The 21,625-nt window shown below is 34.6% G+C and overlaps 1 protein-coding gene across 2 annotated transcripts in view; it reads right to left on the bottom strand.

Annotated features, from left to right (window-relative positions):
* CADM2 (cell adhesion molecule 2) overlaps positions 1 to 21,625 on the bottom strand; it is a 1,061,613-nt gene that overhangs the window by 110,306 nt on the left and 929,682 nt on the right. For both annotated transcript variants that reach the window (XM_024740847.1, XM_024740846.1), the window contains exon 5: positions 17,124 to 17,294. In XM_024740847.1, the coding sequence (XP_024596615.1) occupies positions 17,124 to 17,294 (171 nt within the window). The remainder of the gene's footprint in view (positions 1 to 17,123; positions 17,295 to 21,625) is intronic.

Consider the following 21,625-nt stretch of genomic DNA (forward strand, 5'->3'; position numbering starts at 1 on the left):
TCCCTGGTAGCGCAGTGGTTGAGAGTCCACCTGCCAATGCAGGGGACGCGGGTTCGTGCCCCGGTCCGGGAAGATCCCACATGCCGCAGAGCGGCTGGGCCCGTGAGCCATGGCCGCTAAGCCTGCGCGTCTGGAGCCTGTGCTCCGCAATGGGAGAGGCCACAACAGTGAGAGGCTCGCGTGCCACAAAAAATAAATAAATGAATAAATAAAAGTTGCTGAGAGAGTAGATCTTAAAAGTTCTTATCACAAGAAAAAAATTGTAATTATGTGAGGTGATGGATATTAACTAACCATTATGGTAATCATTTTGCAATAGATACATATACTGAATAATTATGTTGTGCACCTTAAGCTACTTCAATGTTACATTTCAATTATACATCAATAAAACTGGAGAAAAAAAATATGTATATATATATATATTCTTATCTTATTCATTACAATATATCCTTCTCATCCATATTCTTCTCCTCCACGAACAACAAATAAATATTCCCACAGAAAATTTTTGTCAAGGAGAATTTAGAAACTTTTAAATATTTTACAGATGAAAGAGTTGTGATTCTTTATAGCAATTGTATTACATAAAGTTTTCTGAACAATTTGTTTAGCACCCTTATAAAGATCTCTTGCTAATTACATTAATACTAAAGACAATTATGCACCAGTTCACCTTTGTGAAACCACTTTAGAGTTTACTCTGAGATAGTGGCTCTCAGTTCGGGACGATTTTGCCCCCCAAGGACATTTGACAATGTCTGGAGACACTTTTGGTTGTTACAGTGTAGGGGAGAGGTAGAAGTGATATCTCTGGCATCTTATGAGTAGAAGCCAGGAATACAGATGAGCATCGTACCATGCACCAGACACCCTCCACAACAAAGAACTACCTGAGGCAAAATGTCACTAGTGTCCTCCTCTAAAATATTGACATTTACTCACTTCATTACCTATATCTCTTCCATGTTACAACAGACTAGGAAATACTAGAGAACTGTGAAACTGTGTGTATCTATATGGGATGCTTGGACTTCTAGAATGAAGGAAATGCTGAATACTCTAAGACCATCATGATACTTTCCTGAAATAAGAAAAAAAAAACTACAAATCAAGCTCAATCTATACCTCAAGGCCTACCACATTTTATTAGGAGCAGTGGGTTGATATACCCAGAGTTAACCAGAACCATTTCAGCTACAGCACTATCTGCTTTTCATTCCCTCTGCATAAGATTGACTTTTTCTAAGATGTCTAATTTACTTTTCCTGTTTGTAATTTTGCAGTAAAACTGAAACTTTCCTTTTAGTGCTCACAATACTCTTTCATAATGCTCAAAACTGTCAAGTACTTTTCCTTTAACAGTCTGTTAAATTCCTATAATTCTAGTAAAAATTTATTCTTGTGGCCATCATTTATTTATTTAACAAATATGTATAAATTACATGTATGTATAATATGTACAAGATACTTTACTACTACTATTCAAGTGCTATATCTCCACAGCAATTTTGTCCCAATAAGAAAGATAAATCATGTATGGTTCAAAATAATGCAAAATTCAAAACTGAAAGGAACATAGCACTCTGATTAAATATTATGGGAGTTATGGAAGAAGAGATTATAGATATTTGTCAGAAACCAAGAAAATTACCTAGAGAAGTGGTACTTAAAAAAGTTCAAACAATACATAGTATTTGAACTGGCAGAATTTTTCTAGAGGGAAAGAAAAGAAGGGAACCCTAGGCAAAGAGTTGGACAAGGGTTGGTGTAGAGACGAGTGTGGGCTGTATATGAGACATCTAGAAGTACTGTAAAGTATAGGGTGCGTTATCTGAAAAGGGGTGCTAAGAGTGACATTATAAGGGATTGTATTTTCAAAGCCTTGAATTTCAGGCTGAAGAATTCAGATATTATGTTAAAGGAAATAAGAAATCATCTTAAGTTTATGATCAAGTGAATGTCAGACTCCGAGCCAGGTTTTAGGAGATACTTGGCAGTGTGTAAAACTGGTTGGATCAGTGAGCAATTTAAAGCAAATTATGTCTCTATGATAAAGTTGAGCCACTAGGAAGATCTTAAGAAGAAAAACATAGCAGTAAAAATATAGATATAAATGCATCAACATTTTGTCTAGATTCTAATTCATAAATTTCTACAATTGTGGGCTCTAGAGTGCATTACTTTAAGTGCATTTTCTCTGTATCTCATTTATTATCCTTACTTTTTTAGCTTAAATTAATTGTTTCTCCAATATTTTATTCCAGTTATTAGAATAACTAAAATTTATGAAATAAAGAAATTTATAATTTAGATATTTGTAATAATTAAATAATAAAATAAATAGAATTTAGGAATTTATCAAATGAAACTCTCCTATATTAATATTCTGAAGTGGTGATATAAAATGCATAGTTTTGATTCGATATTGTTGATAGAGTTAGCTGTACTTGGGAGGGCAGAAACAAATTCAACTAGTTGATGGCTTCAGCACTGGAGATGGATTTCTTAGGAAAAGGCATCAGGAAGGCTGCTTGTCAAATTTCATCATTAGATAGGACATTTTAACACTCTGAAAGCTCATTTTTGGAAAAAAGCCTTCATATCAACATTTAAAAGAAAAAATTTAAAAAAACTAAACTCGTGTTTCTAAACATTTTCAAGCTATTTATGTTTTTGATGCTTTTTTAAAGAACATTTATCAAAAGCACCATGAAATGGATTCATCATGGGGACACAAAATGAAATAACAAACAATGAAATGAACACATTTAAAGTTGTTTTAGGTTTTATAAATCTGCCATGGGATGCCTTAAGCATTTAATGTTTATTTAACAAACATATAACATTAATACATGATGTATAGGTTAGTTCAAATATAATGATTTACAATAAAACTATAAGACAATGTAGAAGTTGACATCGTATTTCCTGTTTGTTAGCCATTTAGTCAACTACCAGGTTCATTTTTATTTAATACATTATCTAATCTTTAAAATGTCCCTTCACATATAATTTGGTAAATATGAGAAAGGCCAAAATCATCATCATTCAATCACCATCATCATCAACAATAAAAAAATTAATAATCCTTAAGTTATTGCTATATTTTGAAATATATTTAAATTGAGAAAACTCTAATGAAAAAATAAGAAGGTTTCCATGAAATTTCTCCTTTAGGATGAGGATATTTTGTTTGTAGCTTTTGTTAATGAAAAGGAAAAAATATTTTTAAAATTGTTTTAATTTTCCTGATACCACCAATTTTGTTTGATTTTTATCAGTGTTGAATAGTATATGTCCTAGGCAAAAACTACAAAGAAAATCTCCTTAATATTCTTTCTACTTATTTCATAGGTTCCTTGTTTGTATTCTCAAAAGAGTATAGAAAGGGTTTGCTAAACTTTTTAAAAATTTTTCATTGGGGTATAGTTGCTTTACAATGTTGTGTTAGTTTCTACTGTACAGCAAAGTGAATCAGCTATATGTATACATATATCCCCTCTTTTTTGGATTTCCTTCCCATTTAGGTCACTGCAGAGCACTGAGTAGAGTTCCCTGTTCTATACAGTAGGTTCTCATTAGTTATCTATTTTATACATTGTACCAATAGTGTATATATGTCAATTTCCATCTCCCAATTCATCCCACCTCCCCTTTCCAGCTTGGTATCCATACGCTTGCTCTCTACGTCTGTGTCTCTATTTCTGCTTTGCCAATACAATCAACTATACCATTTTTCTAGATTCCACATATATGCGTTAATATACGATATTTGTTTTTCTCTTTCTGACTTACTTCACTCTGTGTGACAGACTCTAGGTCCATCCATGTCTCTACAAATGACCCAATTTCATTCCTTTTTATGGTTGAGTAATATTCCATTGTATATATGTACCACATCTTCTTTATCCATTCATCTGTTGATGGACATTTAGGTTGCTTCCACATCCTGGCTATTGTAAATAGTGCTGCAAAGAACATTGGGGTGCATGTGCCTTTTTGAATTATGGTTTTCTCTGGGTATATGCTGGGTCCTATGGTAGTTCTATTTTTAGTTTTTTAAGGAACCTCCATACTGTTCTCCATAGTGGTTGTATCAATTTACATTCTCGCCAACAGTGCAAGAGGGTTACCTTTTCTCCACACCCTCTCCAGCATTTATTGTTTCTAGATTTTTTGATGATGGCCATTCTAACCAGTGTGAAGTGATACCTCATTGTAGTTTTGATTTGCATTTCTCTACCAATTAGTCATTCTGAGCATCTTTTCATGTGCCTCTTAGCCATCTGTATGTCTTCTTTGGAGAAATGTCTATTTAGGTCTTCCACCCATTTGCTGATTGGGTTGGGTTTTTTTTTTTTTTTTTTTTTTTTTTTTTTTTATTTTCACATCACCATTTATTGAAGAGGCTGTTTTTTCTCCATTGTATATTCTTGCCTCCTTTGTCATAGATTAGGTGACCATATGTGCATGGGTTTATCTCTGGGCTTTCTATCCTGTTCCATTGATCTATATTTCTGTTTTTCTGCTAGTACCATACTGCCTTGATTATTGTAGTTTTCTAGTATAGTCTGAAGTCAGGGAGCCTGGTTCCTCCAGCCCCGTTTTTCTTTCTCAAGATTGCTTTGGCTATTCAGGGTCTTTTGTGTTTCCATACAAATTGTAAACTTTTTTGTCTAGTTCTGTGAAAAATGCCATTGGTAATTTTATAGGGATTGTGTTGAATCAGTAGATTGCTTTGGGTAGTATAGTCATTTTCACAATATTGATTCTCCCAATCCACGAACATAGTATAGCTCTCCATCTGTTTGCTAAACATCTTTGCATTCAGAAGGTATGTTACCTTCCTAATAATGATAATGATAAAAATAATGCCAAGCATGTATAATGAATTATCTGATTTAATCCTTACTCCCATCCCCCAAAATAAGAAGTACAGTTTCCAGATTAGGAAATTAAAGTTTAAAGTGACTAGCATGAAGTCACATAGGGGAACTTGGATTCCAACCTAGCCTTGCACTTCAAAAAATAAGATATTGATTCTCAAAGTCACATTGTATTCAAAATACATTTTGTTAAAAATGTTTATATTTCACCCCAGAAGTTTTTAATCTGTATTGTGACAACAAACATTGTGGTCCCCTAAAGTATGGGCCCATCTGTCTATAGGCATAGATTACACACCATCTCAAGGAATCCATGGACTCTGATCACCACCCACTCATGGGCTCTAGTGTGAGCATCCTAGACTGAAAACAAGAACTAATACTTCCCTGGTGGCACAGTGGTTAAGAATCTACCTGCCAATGCAGGGGACACAGGCTTGATCCCTGGTCCAGGAAGATCCCACATTCTACAGAGCAACTAAGCCCGTGTGCCACAACTACTGAGCCTGTGCTCTAGAACCCATGAGCTACAACTACTGAGCCCATGTGCCACAACTACTGAAGTGCCCGCTCTAGGGCCCCTGTGCTGCAACTGCTGCGCTTGCTGCAACTACTGAAGCTCACGCACCTAGAGCCCGTGCTCTGCAACGGGAGAAGCCACCACAATGAGAAGCCCACACACTGCAACAAAGAGTAACCCCTGCTCACTGCAACTAGAGAAAGCCTGCATGCAGCAACGAAGACCCAACACAGCCATAAATAAAAAACGAAACAAAACAAACAAGAACAACAGGAACTAAATCACAAATTAAAAAATATTAGGCAGCATAAAAGAAAACTGAAAAGGCATTTTGGAGGGCAGGATAAAACTTTCTGCACTTAATAATCATTTAAATCACTGGCCTAGTTCCTGAAAATATAAACAAAATTTTCCCTTTTAAAAAGAAATGCAAGGTTTATCCTTAGTATATTGCTAGAGATTTAAAATTATCCTACCTTGCAATTATAATATAAAAACATTGGATTCTTTTACAAATTTAAGATATATTATGAAATTATATGTATTATAATTCCTGTATTATGACAAATCTTGCTACTTTGGCATTCTATGAATTACCTCATTATCAACTCATTCCTAACTCATCAATTATTCCCGACTATGTCAAAAGGAATGACATAATAAGAAAATGGAAGTATGATTAAATCATATAGAGTAGTGGTGTCCAATACAGTAACAACCAGTCATATATGGCTATTTAAATGTAAATGTAAATTGATTAAAATTAAATAAAATTTAAACTGCAGCTCCTTAGAAGATCCACATTGCAAATTCTAAGTAGCTATATGTAGCTAGCTATTGGCTACTATTTTAGGACAGATATAGAACATTTCCATCATCACAGTAACTTCTTTTAGACAGTGCTAGTGTGGAAAGATTATGCAAGAGTGATATAAATCATTATTGTTACCAATCCCTATTTACTTATATAAATCATCACTGTTGCTCAGGTTATACATTTTCTTTCATGGTGGTGGGAAAAAAGTCTGGAAATAAAACACCATCATTGTAGCTATGTTTGGTTGTTTGTTGGTTGTTTAGCTTTCATGCTCTCAGTTGAGAATTAAGAATCTTTCATTTTCTGATTATAATTGCAAGAAGGGAATTGTCAGAGGAAGATATCTCAAAATTATTAGATAAGTCAATAAACACAAAGAGAAAATAGAAGTCAAGAATCTAGTGAAAATGGTGAAACAGAAGTCTTCACTTATTCTAGATTAATTTTAGTAAACTCAAAAATCAATAAGTGAAAAATTTGTTTATAAGGAAAAATAGGAAGAATTTCATCACGTAATATTTTGCAACATGATTTTGCTAAAAAGAATATATGACAATACTCTTTCATCTTTGATAATTTCTGTGCATAAGAATTTATACAGTTTACAAGTGGAAAAATGTTGTAGGTATTTGATGATAAAGAAATTAAAGCATTCATTTAAAAAAATAATTAGTGCTTATAAATCTAAAAATGAAAATGTTTTACAATTTTGGAAAAAAGATATTTTTACTTCCTTCGAAAAAATTATGAACCATCAAAGTTTTTTAAAGTATTACATTCTGACAACGCAGGTGCAGGAAGAACCAGAAGCAATGATAAATACGACACATTAAGAATGTATTTGAAATCTGAACTCTGTATTTACAATATGGATATGTTCTAGGATCATGCATGACACTTGTTGCCCATTTTGGGTAGATATATCATCAAACCCAGAAAAATATGAAATAGAAATTCAGGTTTGCTATATTTAAATTCTTATTAAAAGTCTAATAAAGTTGTTTTACACTATCCCTTTCTCCTTTATTATTACATCTACACATTATTCAAAAAATAACTTAAAAACCTAAAAAAATAAACCCTAAGAATAAAATGTCTATTAGACCCAGGTGATGAATGGTAATTATATTCTTTCCTGACCTTATCAAGGATTAATGTAATAAAGTTTAACATATTTATTGATTATATTTGTCTTAATTACAAATGTAATAAAATTCATAATAATTTGTAATTACAAATTTACAAATATGAACAAAATTCCTGAAGATGAAAAATAAACTCTGAGGACTGACACTACCTGACTTGAAGACTTAGCATAAAGCTCCATTAATCAAGAGAGTGTGGTATTGGTGAAAAAATAAACAAATAGATCAATGGAACAGAATAGAGGGCCAGAAAGAACCTTACATAAATATAGTCAGCTGACTTTTACTGAAGGAGCAAAGGCAATTCAATGAAGAAAGGACAGTCTTTTTAACAAATGGCACTGGAACAACTGGTCATCCATATGCAAAGACATGGATCTAAACACAGACTTGACATCTTTCACAATAATTAATTCTAAATGCATCATAGATCTAAATGTAAAATGCAAAACTATAAAACTTCTAGAAGATAACATAGGAAAAAACTAGGTGACCTTGAGTTTGGTTTTACACTTTTTAGATATAACACCAACAGCATAACCTATGGGAAAAAAACTGATAAGCTAGAATTCATTAAAATTAAATGTTTGCTCTTGAGAAAAATCACTGATAAAAGAATGAAAACACAAGGGGGGAAGTATTTGCAAAGGACATATCTGACAAATGACTGGTATCCAAGGTGCACAAAAACCTCTTAAAATGCAACAATAATAAAAAAAAAAAATTTTTAAATTTCCAAAGATCTAAGCAGACACCTCAACAAATACACACAAATGGAAAATAAGCATATGAAAAGATGCTCAGCATCAAATGTCATTATTGAATTGCAAATTTAAACAATAAGGAGATACCACTATACACTATTTACAGTGGCCAAAATCTGAAACACTGACACCACCGAATGCTAATGAAGACGTGGAGTAACAGGAACTCTCATTCACTGCTGGTGGGAATGCAGAATGATTCAGCCACCCTAGAGGATAGTTTGCAGTTTCTTACAAACTAAACATGGTCTTCCCATAATAAGATATATAGTGTAAGGTAAACATATGTCTTTTTATGGTCACTTTATCTGTCTTTTGCTAAAATGTGGTTTAATTAAAATTCAAATGACTTTTTTATTTGAAGGAGTTGAAAACTTATGCTTACACAAAAACCTGTGCATGAATATTTATGGTAGTTGTTTTCATAATTGCCAGAATTTAGAAGTAACTAAGATATCCTTTAGTAGGGGAATGGATAAACACACATTGGTACATGCAGACAGTGAAATATTATACAGCAATAAAAAGAAATGTGCTATATGCCACAGAAAGACATATTGGAATCTTAAATGCATATTGCTAAATGAAAGTGAACTGTCTGAAAAGGTTACATCCTATATAATGCCAACTATATGACATTCTAGAAAAGGCAAAACTGTACAGCCAATTAAAAGACCGATGTTTGTCAGGAAATTGCGGGGAGGAAAGGAGAATCAAGAAGTAAAGCACAGGGGTTTAAGGGCAGTGAAATTATTTTGTATGATATTGTAACTATGGCTACATGACATTATACATTGGTCAAGAACTATACAACACAAAGAGTGAACTCTAATGTAAATTATAAATTTTAGTTAACAATAATCTATCAATATTAGTTCATCAATTGTAAAAGATATACCACAATAATGCAAAATGTTAATAATAGGAGAAACTGTGAGGGAGTGGGATAAGAGTGTATTTGGGACCTCTGTGCTTTCTGATCAATTTTTCTGTTAACTAAAAACTGCTCTAAAAAATAAACCCTATTGATTAAAAAAAAAAAGTCTATTGAACCCAGATTGTAAACAGTAAAGATAATCTTTGCTGATATATTAAGAGCTAATACAATAAAGTTTAATATATCAATTGATTATAGTAGTTTTCTAACCATATGTTTTTCTCTTAGAAAAATATGTGTGTGTGTGTGTGTGTGTGTGTGTGTGTGTGTGTGTCTATTATAGTTCATTCAGAAAGTAAAACTAGAACAATCTGAAAGTATTGGGACATTAAATATGCAGTCTCTTTGAAAAAAATCAGCTTTTAACTATCTTTTAAAAATAGATTTATAAAATGGAATTAGTTTTTAAATTGAAAGTTTAAAATACTAGATAGTAATAATTTGTTTATTTTCTCAATATTAGGTTTTACTTGCCAAAATCATTTGTCTCATTTGATTATCCAATTTTTATTCTCTATTAAAATGACTCAAAATTATCTTCAAAAGGTACATTGACATCTGTACTATATATAGATCACATCATTTGGGGACTATTTTTGACTGTCTTTTTGTGAAATTAATTTGCATGCTTAAAATAATGTTAAAACTTCTAAAAAGTTTCATAAATACATATTTTATAAACTTGATTAAGAAAGACCACTTGAGAGTATATTATTTTAATCTATGAATTTCTTAACTTTTAAACTTGAGAATCTACTCACAAACATATACACTCCTCTTCACTGAGCTTTAATAACACAAAAAATGTTATTTCTATTAATAATACAAACTTTACAGTAACATTTTGAATCTCTGCCCTTAGATCACTTAAAATATTTGGTGATCCAATTACTTTTAATATTTTGATACTGCAGGGACTAAATAAAATATTCTTATCATATATAAAAGAAGACAAATTAACTCATGACCAACATGTGCCAGTAATACATTACTATGGGTAATATAATAAATGAATGTATCTTCCTTGAAAAAGTTGAAAAATAGAGGTTGGGATCTCAAGTAGAGGTTGTACATTAGGCCACCTTTCTTAATGTAGTTAAATGTATTTTTTGTGAAGTGACATAGATCACTTCATGATTCTAGCATGTACACATTTCACGAGCTTTGCAAAATATTTTGGGCTCTATTAAAAATACTTCCAAGGCATCCTCATATATAAATGTGGCATTTTGTTACCTAAAAGAACCATTTATTTTAATTTGGAAAATTTGATCTAAAGATAGTTTTCATTTCACCTTTCCTGGTTCCTTTTATATTCTGTACCTCTGGACCATAGAAAATTTGTGGTAGACAAAATAATTAGAAAATCAGCATTTTACAAATGAGATGCCACATGAGTGAGATATGTTATTTTAAAATGCAACTTGTAACATTCACCTTTATGTGTAATATGGCCTGAAATATATGGCCTGAAAAATTTAATCAAGTGCTTTCTATAATAAATAGAAAAGTAGTGGAAGCATAGTTGATACAACTAACACAGGACAATTTAGAAGACGCTGACCTGGGCTAAAGAGGTATGCAGGTTTGTGTAGGGAGGATTGAGTAGGTGGGAATTAATTATCTTTTATAAATTAAAAAGGACAAATGCCAAAATCTGCACTTAATGAAGAACCTCTGTCTACATTTGAAAATATTTCTGTTCTGTATCATGTATATCTATAGTGGAAATGAAGTTATAAACAACATAATAAGAAGCCTCCAAACCCATCTGTATTGAATCTCTTCTGTTATACACAGAATTTTATTTTTTACTCTATTTTATTGAAACATGTAGAACCAAAGGTAGACTGATAAAGTACATTAGATGGTCCAGAAAAGTAGTAGACATGTATAGTCAAGAATTCAGTTCCTCTAGGCACAAAGTAATTCCGTCTAAAAGAGCAAAACAAGAAAGGAATCTTTTTAGAAATACATTTTTTAACATAATATGTTAAAGAGAGACTGGATTAATTGTATTATTTATTTGCACGTTAACTAGAATGGAAATAAAAGCCTCAAGACGGCAAAGATTGGGACTGTAAACTGACCATTTAACTCTTTATATTATTATAGTAATGAATCCAGGAGCATTCTGGTTATTAAAGGTATATAATGCATTTCTCATTTTTAGTCATTAACCTAATTGATCTCATCTAAAACACACAATTTCAACACTGCAGCTTCCAAAGTCACTCCCTCCCTTCATTTCTTTTTTTTCTTACCAGTTGCTTACACTGAATTTGTTTAGGCTCACAAGCAGGTTCTCTTCTATAACTTATTTTAACTATATATTGTTTTAAAAGTTGATGATGTGCATGTATAATTACTTATTTTATAGGCAAAGCATGGCACAAAAGAAATACTAAACCAATATTACTGATAGCATAAGATTTCATGATTTAATGATTATATATAAAATGTACCTTACAACACATATACACTTAAAATTTGCATTCTTATTTATCCTTACTGGCAGTTCAGTGCCACAGTACCAAAATTTGCTTTCTCAGAACACTCATTACTCTGAAATATTTTACTAATCTGTCTCTTGTATTTTCCTTTTCAATAACAGTTGATTTTCATGTAATTTTGTCAATGTCACACATAGAAAATGAATATTTACTTATTTTCTTCTTTTCTGTGTTTTGTACATAGTCCTTTCTGTTAGTGGAGATACAATATTCTTACTGAGAATCAAATAAAATCTGACTTATACAATCTGTTCATCTAAAATTTAAATCAGACAAATAAAAAGTTATTCTTTTAAAGGGATTTATATAAAAATAGGAAGATGAATTAGAATTTCCATCTAAAAAAAATAGAGTAGCTTTTTCCAGTGCTCAGGTGCAAAGTATGCTATTACCTATTATTTGATATTTGCAAATATTTGTGGTTCACAGTGAAAAATCTACATTTTCTTAAATTTCAAGTTTAAAGAAACTCTCCTCCATCACAGTGACATTAAAATTTAAGATTAATATTTTATAAGGAAATGAGTGTTGCTGTGATATATTGTATAGGCTGAGTCCAGATTTAAAACATTTAGCCCTAGAAACATAACTCCTCCTCCAATTTGTTCTCATCATGTTCCTTAGCACTATGTGTTTAACCCTTATGTCTTATTTCTCATCAAACTTGCCTTTCCACAATAACACAGGATTTTTATTTCAGGTGTAGTCATAACTTCCCATTATTGTAGGGATATATACTTATTCTTGTCAGTCACCACAGAAAACAATGGCATCTCTTCTGCTCTGGGGGTCCCAAAAGCTGTTCCTCTATTTGGGCCAGTCTTTGCAGTTACTCATAATAGGAACATTGCAAAATCATGTGGAATCCTAAATTTATGTCCCATAAATTCTAGACTAACCACCTTTTTCCTTTTCCAATTCTTCTTTCTATTTTCCCCCACCTGCATCCATGGAATTTCCATATCATACATACTGCAATGTGCATTTATGTGGAGCCATGATCTGTTGTCTCTGGAAATATATATTGAGATCCTTTTATCACTATTCATAGGTGTTTATGAAGACCACACCCAATTTGATCACTTTGTTCTAATTTTGATGCAAACTGGTACTAAATGTCCCTCTACACTTTCCATTCCTCAGTTCACCCCTGGGGAATGTTCTGCATCCCTAAAGGAACATTAAGTATTATTATCAGTTAGTTTTAATTACCTTCACATACTTGAATGATGGTATGCTAAAATGCTAGGAAAAATAATTTATATAGATCTGGTCTCTGCCTTCTAGCCATTTACATATTAAACTATGATAGAATGAGTTGTTATTTTTAATTGGCCATCAAGTATAACATTTTTCATGTAAAGCTTTATAAAAATTGTCTTCCTCCATGAAGTTTGCTTAATAATGCACACTGAAATATGGTGAACAGCTAAAAATGCTCAGAAAGTATATATTTATAATAGTTCCATTTTGGACTCCCGAGAAAGTGAAAATGACTTTGGAAGCTAACAACTGGCATCTTATAGCTAGGCTGAAATAGGCTGAACAGATATAAACGATTCTCTAGAATCTAAACAATAATCAGATAAGGCCACTCTATGCCTATGGGGTGGAATAAGAAAAGGTAAGTTTATCCAGGTCTAAAAGGGGACACAGACCAAGATGTTCAGCAACTACATAAATTAGCATGATTAACCATACATCTTTATAATAGCAAATCTAATTCTGCTTTAATATTTGTGCTTTGTAGGTAAAAGTTACCAAAATACACATCACTGAATTGCCCCCAATCCTGACAGCATCTAATTCAGATCCCTCTTCACAATATTTAGAACAAACCCAAATTCTCTAACAAGTCTCTCCTAACTCTTTCTTACCTACACCCAGAGATTCATCTGGTATGTTGTCTTCTGTGCCATAGCAAACTAAATAAACACAATTTTGCTAGATTACTGGTAGGTTTCCGGGGCTCTCTGGCTGGTGATCTTTAATATTCCTTATTACTTGATTTTTATTATTTTTCTTTTATTATATATTGAAACTTACAGTTGAATTAGTAATCAAAGATTATTTTTAAACAGTCTCATTTGGTTTTATATATAAGTGAAAAAAAGTTTAAATTAAAATGCTGGTGATCTGGGTCCTCTAGACACATCAAATTACATAATTTTCCATATTTGAAAGACACATCGATTAAATAAAAAGAAATAGAAAAGAAATGTTGCTATAGACTGAATGTTAATGTTTCCCCAAAGTTCATATGCTGAAACCTAATCCCCAATGTGATAATATTAGGAGGTAAGGACTTTGGAAGATCATAACTGGGATTAGTATCCTAATGAAGGAGATCGCAGACTCCTTAGCCCCTTCTGCTGCATGTGGACATAGAAGATGGCCAGCTATTAGCCAGAGTGAGGGTTCTCACCAGACACTGAATGTGCCTCCTCCTTGATCTTGAATTTTTGGCCCCCAAGACAGTGAGAAATAAATTTCTGTTGCTTATGAACCACCCAGTCTATGGTGTTTTTGTTATAGCAGCCTGAACCTGAGGCACAAGATAGATGGGCCCCAGGGTCAGCAGCTGGAGTTTGTTCTCTGTGGACAGAAACTCCAAAATATCAATAGCAGGACAATCGAGAGAAGAGGCTGGGCCCTGCCCAGATAAAAGACCACATATTCCTCATACTCGAAATCAAGGAGACCTCCCCGACTACACATGTGCAGAAAGGCTCCCTGGAGGTCAAAAAGGGAGGGGGTGCCACCCATAGTAAGTGATGTCAACTACCCATAGGCCTCTTCGCTAGAATCCATCTTGGCTAAGAGATGCGCATGCACACAGGAGGACCCTGAGATATACCAAATACAGACGCAGAACTAGGCAAAGCAAGATGACTGGTCAAAGGAAACCCAGAAGAAATGCCCCATAGAAGTGATTCAAACTACCATGATGGCATGACTCTCTGAGTCCACCCATGTGTTCATCCACATGTACTGTACTCTTTTTCCTCCTAATAAATACTTTACTTGCTTCACTACTTTCCATCTCTGTGGAAATTCATTTCTACACAGCTGAAGGGCCAGGGCCTTTTCACTGGTCACTAGTCCCTGGTGGTCTGGTGGCTAGGATTCAGCGCTCTCACTGCCATTGACTGACCTCAATCTCTAGCCAGGAACCAAAATCCTGCTTCAAGCCACTGCAGGTCAAGGCCACCCGAGATCAAACCAGCTAAGAAAGAAGACAGCTGATATTTATTGAAGGCTTACTGAATGCCATAAACTTGTCTAGTTTGGACCTCACAGAAATTAATTCTCTAGTTTATAATCAAAGCTCAAGCAGTTTCAGTAATTGTTGCAAGGTCTCACTGCAAATAAATGTTGAAATTTGGAAATAATCTCAGTTTGGGCTCTAAAATATGTTTGTCTTCAAATTTGCCTCAATAAGAACAGGAAGGAAATTAATGAAACTAATCTAATATAATTGAAAGTATTCTTAAAATTTTAATAATTTAATAACTACTAAACTAAGAATAATTAAAATATAACAAACAATAATTAAAAAATAATGATATTTTCTCTATTAAAAAGTAAAAAAAAAAGAATGGTACTCCTGGTACTTCTCTGATCTTTTCTCATGATACTCTCTACTTTCCACTCTACCCTGGTCTCACTGATACCCTTTCTGCTTCTAGAAACATAAAAATAACACACATGTTCCTATCTCAGGGCCTTTGTACTTGTTCTTCCAGATGAATTGTATGTATATATTTTGTTCGAATATTTAAACATATTAATTTAGTTAAAATATTATTTTATTTAAATATAGTTATATATAATGCAATATATTAAAGTATAAATAATGTATTATATAATATATTCATATAAATATAACATTATAATATATTTAAATGATATATTATATAATATTATTATATAGTATGTAATGATATAATTTAATGTGATACTATATGTGACAAAATATATATTTATATATAAATGCATTATATATATATATGTTAATACACACACACACATTCACTATCCTTGACTTCCATTCTAACTTCACTCCTTATCACCGCCCTGCTTTATTTTTTTCCTACAGACTTAATACATAGCACGCTATATGTTGTCTTTATTTATTTATTTATTTATTGCGGTACGCAGGCCTCTCACTGTTGTGGCCTCTCCCATTGCGGAGCACAGGCTCCAGATGCACAGGCTCAGCGGCCATGGCTCACGGGCCCAGCCACTCCGCGGCATGTGGGATCTTCCTGGACTCTCAACCACTGCGCCACCAGGGAAGCCCCTATATGTTGTATTTATTAATTTTGCTTTTCAGTCACTCCTACCTAGAGTGGGTATTATAAGCGAACTGGAGTTTGTTGCTTTGGTCATAGTGGTGAGTTTGACACTTGGAGACAATCTCAGTTTCTTTTGTTAAAGTTGTCCTTTTTTGGTCACCTCTGTAACCCCAGTGCCCAAAAGAATGCCTGTTTCATAGTAGGTACTCAATACATTCTTGTTGAATAAATAAATGAAAACAGACTACAATGAGGCATATTAGAAGACTAATATGTAAAGTTAACATTTTAAGGTTCAATGTAATTTCGCATCACACACACAAATCTAAACTTGAACTATAATTTATCACAGATAACAAACTCAACAAAAAAATCTCTAATATTGAAAAAAGGCAAGTAATAGGATTCAGAAATAAAATTCTTTGTACTCTACTCTTTTCAACTTTGTTACATATTTCAATTCATTCATTTTCATTTTGATAAATATTTATAGATCACCTGCTATATCCCAAGGACATTGCTAAATATGAAAGCGTCATGATTATAAGTCGACCATTTGCTAGTTGTGTGAACTTGGCCAAGTGACTCAACCACTATAATCTTCAGTGTCCTTATCCATAAATTGCAAGTAAAGAGAGCAGTAACTATTCATCAGGCTATTATGATGATGCCCTAACGTGAGATAACATGAGTTGAGATAATGCCAGCAAAGCATTCAGCACTGCCCAGGCTCACTGGAGTCATCCAATTTATGTTCTCATCACTTGTGAACAATAATGATGTTGATAATGAAAACATAATAGATATGCTCCAGTGTTCATAAAGACTTAGCATATTTTTAAAAATAGAAAAAAAAATAGTATAATTTTAAAAGCACAGATGGTAAGCCACGTTTGCATATAATAACATTACATTTAGAAAGTTCATCAAGGCTTTTTCAGATTTCCACTTCTCACTGATTCGGCCAAAATTACTGTTCTTCCTGGCCAAAATTTGGAAAATAATTAGGAGTTTTAACCTTCTGATATCTTCTTTCTTTTTCTTCCTTGTCAAGAATGATAATCAAGCAAGGACTCCTTTCCTTTGAATGTGATTAATACTAATGAGGTCAGTTTTACTTCATTTGGCTATAGATTTTGCTGCACATTTGCTGGAACTTCGGGAAATTTTTGAAATGATTTTAAATGTAGATGCAGAGATTTGGTGCCAAATAAAGAGTTATGGAGTAGCATTTACTTACAGTGTATTTCTAGCACCTGCATGGCCACCTGAGGGGTAGCATTGAGAGATTCATGGTCTACTCTGCAGATGACCGCCACGCCATCGTCGCTTCGGTCCACTCGGAAGTCCAGTGTGCTGCTGACCGTGAAAGTCTTGCGATTTGCATCTTCTTCCTTTAAATATTTTACATCTGAAAATAAAATATAAAATTTTAAATTCTGTGAAGTTCTCTTTCAAAATGTAACAGATTTCATTTACTCGAGACACACTGGAAGCCTCTTCTCCTGATCTTTACCCAATTTTAAAAAGCAAATATTTGTTAGTTTTGCATTTAATCCATTTCATTTTGAGTAAACAGAAACAAAACTACTTCATAAATACATTTTAAAAGTTAAATACAGAAATAAAAGGGCAGGTCACAGCACTTTTTTTTTTTTATACTCCATTTAAAAAATCAGGCCATTTTACAATATTAATCTCTTTTCTTTAGATTTAAGTTTTATTAAAAGATAATCTTGGGGCTTCCCTGGTGGCGCAGTGGTTGAGAGTCCGCCTGCCGATGCAGGGGACACGAGTTCGTGTCCTGGTCCGGGAAGATCCCACATGCCGCGGAGCGGCTGGGCCCGTGAGCCATGGCTGCTGAGCCTGCGCGTCCGGAGTCTGTGCTCCGCAACGGGAGAGGCCACAACAGTGAGAGGCCCGCGTACCGCAAAAAAAAAAAAAAAAAACAAAACAAAAAAAAAAAAAAAAAAAAAAAAAAAAGATAATCTTAATTCTCTGAACCATAAGCACAATTGAGAAGAGCAATTTCACAACCATCTGGGCATGCCTAAAAGGAAGTACAGTGTATTTGAGCTATGATTTTAACATGAACACTGTGAGGTGAACATAATTGCTAAAGAATATCTAAGATGAGAAAGTTGTCATCTTTGGTAAAGAAGGAGAACAGTCATGTGAACATTTTGAATACTTAAATATCTATCTACCTATCTATCTATATTTTCAATGAAATTTCTATTGAGAAAAATGCTCTTCACTTAGCTGAAGAATTCATTTCAGCCTGAGTGAGAATACTTTCCTCAAGATGTGAATTCACTTATCAATACTTAAACTTACTGTGCATTATTCAGATTCATCATTAAATGATGCACTTAGGGATTATTTGTTCTCTGTGGAAAAGGGATTTAATAATATTTTCATTTAATTTGAAATTTCTCAAGTCTAAAGTAGCTGATGAGAAGAGGGCAATTTTAATGGCTTAGAAATCAAGATAACAGGCTAAGGTTAAGATATCTTTTAACAAGATCTTAAATATAGTTGAGGGAGAAAGTTGTTCGAATTCTTAGCATTTCATTTCAAATGAAAAATGATACTTTTTATGAAAAGACTTCTTTTGCATAATATGCATAAAATATTTGATTCTAGCATGTATTAAATATTTTTTTAAATATTTATAAATATATCAATGATAAGAAATTAATGTAAGTTCAGCTTCTCTATTGTGCTCTATGCAAAGATTTCACTTGGAAAATAATATCGAATCTTATGTATTTGATGGGTAGATATTTGCATGGTCCACTGCATTTTACTTATTTCCAGAGAAGAATGTCTTTACCTTATTGATTTTAAAAATAAAATAAATATTAGTAAAGTATAAAACTAGATAAATGTCACATGTCTTATTTTGAAACTATATGTTTATGACTGTGTTCAGAAATTAGAAAAATAATTATCTAATTAAGATTTTTACCACAAAAAGATTTATGTAATTTAGGCTGTTTTGACACTAAGAAAATTTTCTAACATTTGGAAAGGCAGGAAAGAATATAAAACTCTCAACTCCATCTTTTAACTATAAATTAATCATACAGGATACAGGGCTTTCCATTAACATGTGTCTTATGAAATATCTCATTTTTGTTAACTAAAGTCATTTCTGAGATTTTTGCATTTGAAAATTAGATTCAACTTCAGTTAAAAAAATATTAGAGAAAAAGATGAAATGATCTCCTTTCAGTCAAAATATGTCAGGATAGGGAGAGGGGGAAGACGGCAGAAGAGTAAGACAAGGAGATCACCTTCCTCCCCACAGATACACCAGAAATACATCTACACATGGAACAACTCCTACAGAACACCTACTAAACGCTGGCAGAAGAATTCAGACATCCCAAAAGGCAAGAAACTCCCCACGTACCTGGGTAGGGCAAAAGAATAAACAGAGCAAAAACAATAGGGATGGGACCTGCACCAGTGGGAGGAAGCTGGGAAGGAGGAAAGGTTTCCACACACTAGGAAGCCCCTTCATGGGCAGAGACTGCGGATGGCGGAGGGGGAAAGCTTCGGAGCCACAGAGGAGAGCACAACAACAGAGGTGCAGAGGGCAAAGTGGAGAGATTCCCGCACAGAGGATCAGGTGCCAACCAGCACTCACCAGCCCGAGAGGCTTGTCTGCTCACCTGCTGGGGCGGGCGGGGCTGGGAGCTGAGGCTCGCACTTCAGAGGTCGGATCCCAGGGAGAGGACTGGGGTTGGCGCCGTGAACACAGCCTGAAGAGGTTAGTGCACCACGGCTATCCAGGAGGGAGTCCGGGGAAATGTCTGGACCTGCCGGAGAGGCAAGAGACTTTTTCTTCCCTCTTTGTTTCCTGGTGTGCCACGGAATGGGATTAATAGCGCTGCTTAAAGGAGCTCCAGAGACAGGCGCGAGCCACGGCTAACAGTGTGGACCCCAGAGATGTGCATGAGACACTAAGGCTGCTGCTGCAGCCACCAAGAAGCCTGTGTGTGAGCACAGGTCACTCTCCACACCTACCTTCCGGGGAGCCTGTGCAGCCCGCCACTGCCAGGGTCCCAGGATCCAGGGACAACTTCCCCGGGAGAATGCACGGCGCACCTCAGGCTGGTGCGACATCACACTGGCCTCTGCCACTGCAGGCTCACCCCGCACTCCGTACCCATCCCTCCCCCTGGCCTGAGTGAGCCAGAGCCCCAGAATCAGCGGCTCCTTTAACCCCGTCCTGTCTGAGCGAAGAACAGACACCCTCCGGCGACCTACACGCAGAGGTGGGGCCAAATCCAAAGCTGAGCCCCTGGGAGCTGTGAGAACAAAGAAGAAAAAAGGAAATCCCTCCCAACAGCCTCAGAAGCAGCGGATTAAAGCTTCACAATCAACTTGAGGTACCCTGCATCAGTGGAATACCTGAATAGACAACGAATCATCCCAAATTCAAGAGGTGGACTCTGAGAGAAAGATTTATGATTTTTTCCCCTTTTCCTCTTTTTGTGAGTGTGTATGTGTATGCTTCTGTGTGAGATTTTGTCTGTATAACTTTGCTTTCACCATTTGTCCTAAGGTTCTATCCATCTTTTTTTTTTTTTACTTTATAAGAAGAAAAATTTGTTAATAATTATTTTTCATTTTAATAACTTTATATTATTATATCTTATTTTATTTTATCCTCTTTCTTCCTTCCTTCCTTCCTTTCTTCCTTCCTTCCTTCCTCTCTCTCTCCCTCTCTCTTTCTTTCTTTCTTTCTTTTTCTTTCCCTTTCTTTCTTTCTCTCTCTCTCTCTCTTTCTTTCTTTCCTTTCTACTTTTTCCCCCTTTTATTCTGAGCCGTGGGGATGAAAGGCTCTTGGTGCTGCAGCCAGGAGTCAGTGCTGTGCCTCTGAGGTCAGAGAGCCAACTTCAGGACACTGGCCCACAAAAGAACTCCCAGCTCCACGTAATATCAAATGGCGAAAATCTCCCAGAGATCTCCACCTCAACACCAACACCCAGCTTCACTCAATGACCAGCAAGCTACAGTGCTGGACACCCTATGCCAAACAACTAGCAAGACAGGAACACAACCCCACCCATTAGCAGAGAGGCTGCCTAAAATCACAATAAGTCCACAGATACCCCAAAACACACCACCAGACATGGACCTGCCCACCAGAAAGACAAGATCCAGACTCATCCACCAGAACACAGGCACTAGTCCCCTCCACCAGGAAGCCTACACAACCCACTAAACCAACTTTAGCCACTGGGGACAGACACCAAAAACAACGGGAAATACGAACCTGCAGCCTGCAAAATGGGGACCCCAAAAACAATAAGATAAGCAAAATGAGAAGACAGAAAAACACACAGCAGATGAAGGAGCAAGATAAAAACCCACCAGACCTAACAAATGAACAGGAAATAGGCAGTCTACCTGAAAAAGAATTCAGAATAATGACAGCAAAGATGATCCAAAAACTTGGAAATAGAATATAGAAAATGCAAGATACATTTAACAAGGACCTAGATCTAAAGATGAAACAAGCAATGATGAACAACACAATAAATGAAATTAAAAATAGTCTAGAAAGGATCAATAGCAAAATAACTGAGGCAGCAGAATGGTAAGTGACGTGGAAGATAATATAGTGGAAATAACTACTGCAGAGCAGAATAAAGAAAAAAGAATGAAAAGAACTGAGGACAGTCTCAGAGACCTCTGGGACAACATTAAATGCACCAACATTCGAAT

The sequence above is a fragment of the Neophocaena asiaeorientalis genome, unplaced genomic scaffold, assembly GCF_003031525.2.
Source record: "Neophocaena asiaeorientalis asiaeorientalis breed wild unplaced genomic scaffold, Neophocaena_asiaeorientalis_V1.1 scaffold420, whole genome shotgun sequence".
In the NCBI taxonomy this organism is placed as follows: domain Eukaryota; kingdom Metazoa; phylum Chordata; class Mammalia; order Artiodactyla; family Phocoenidae; genus Neophocaena; species Neophocaena asiaeorientalis.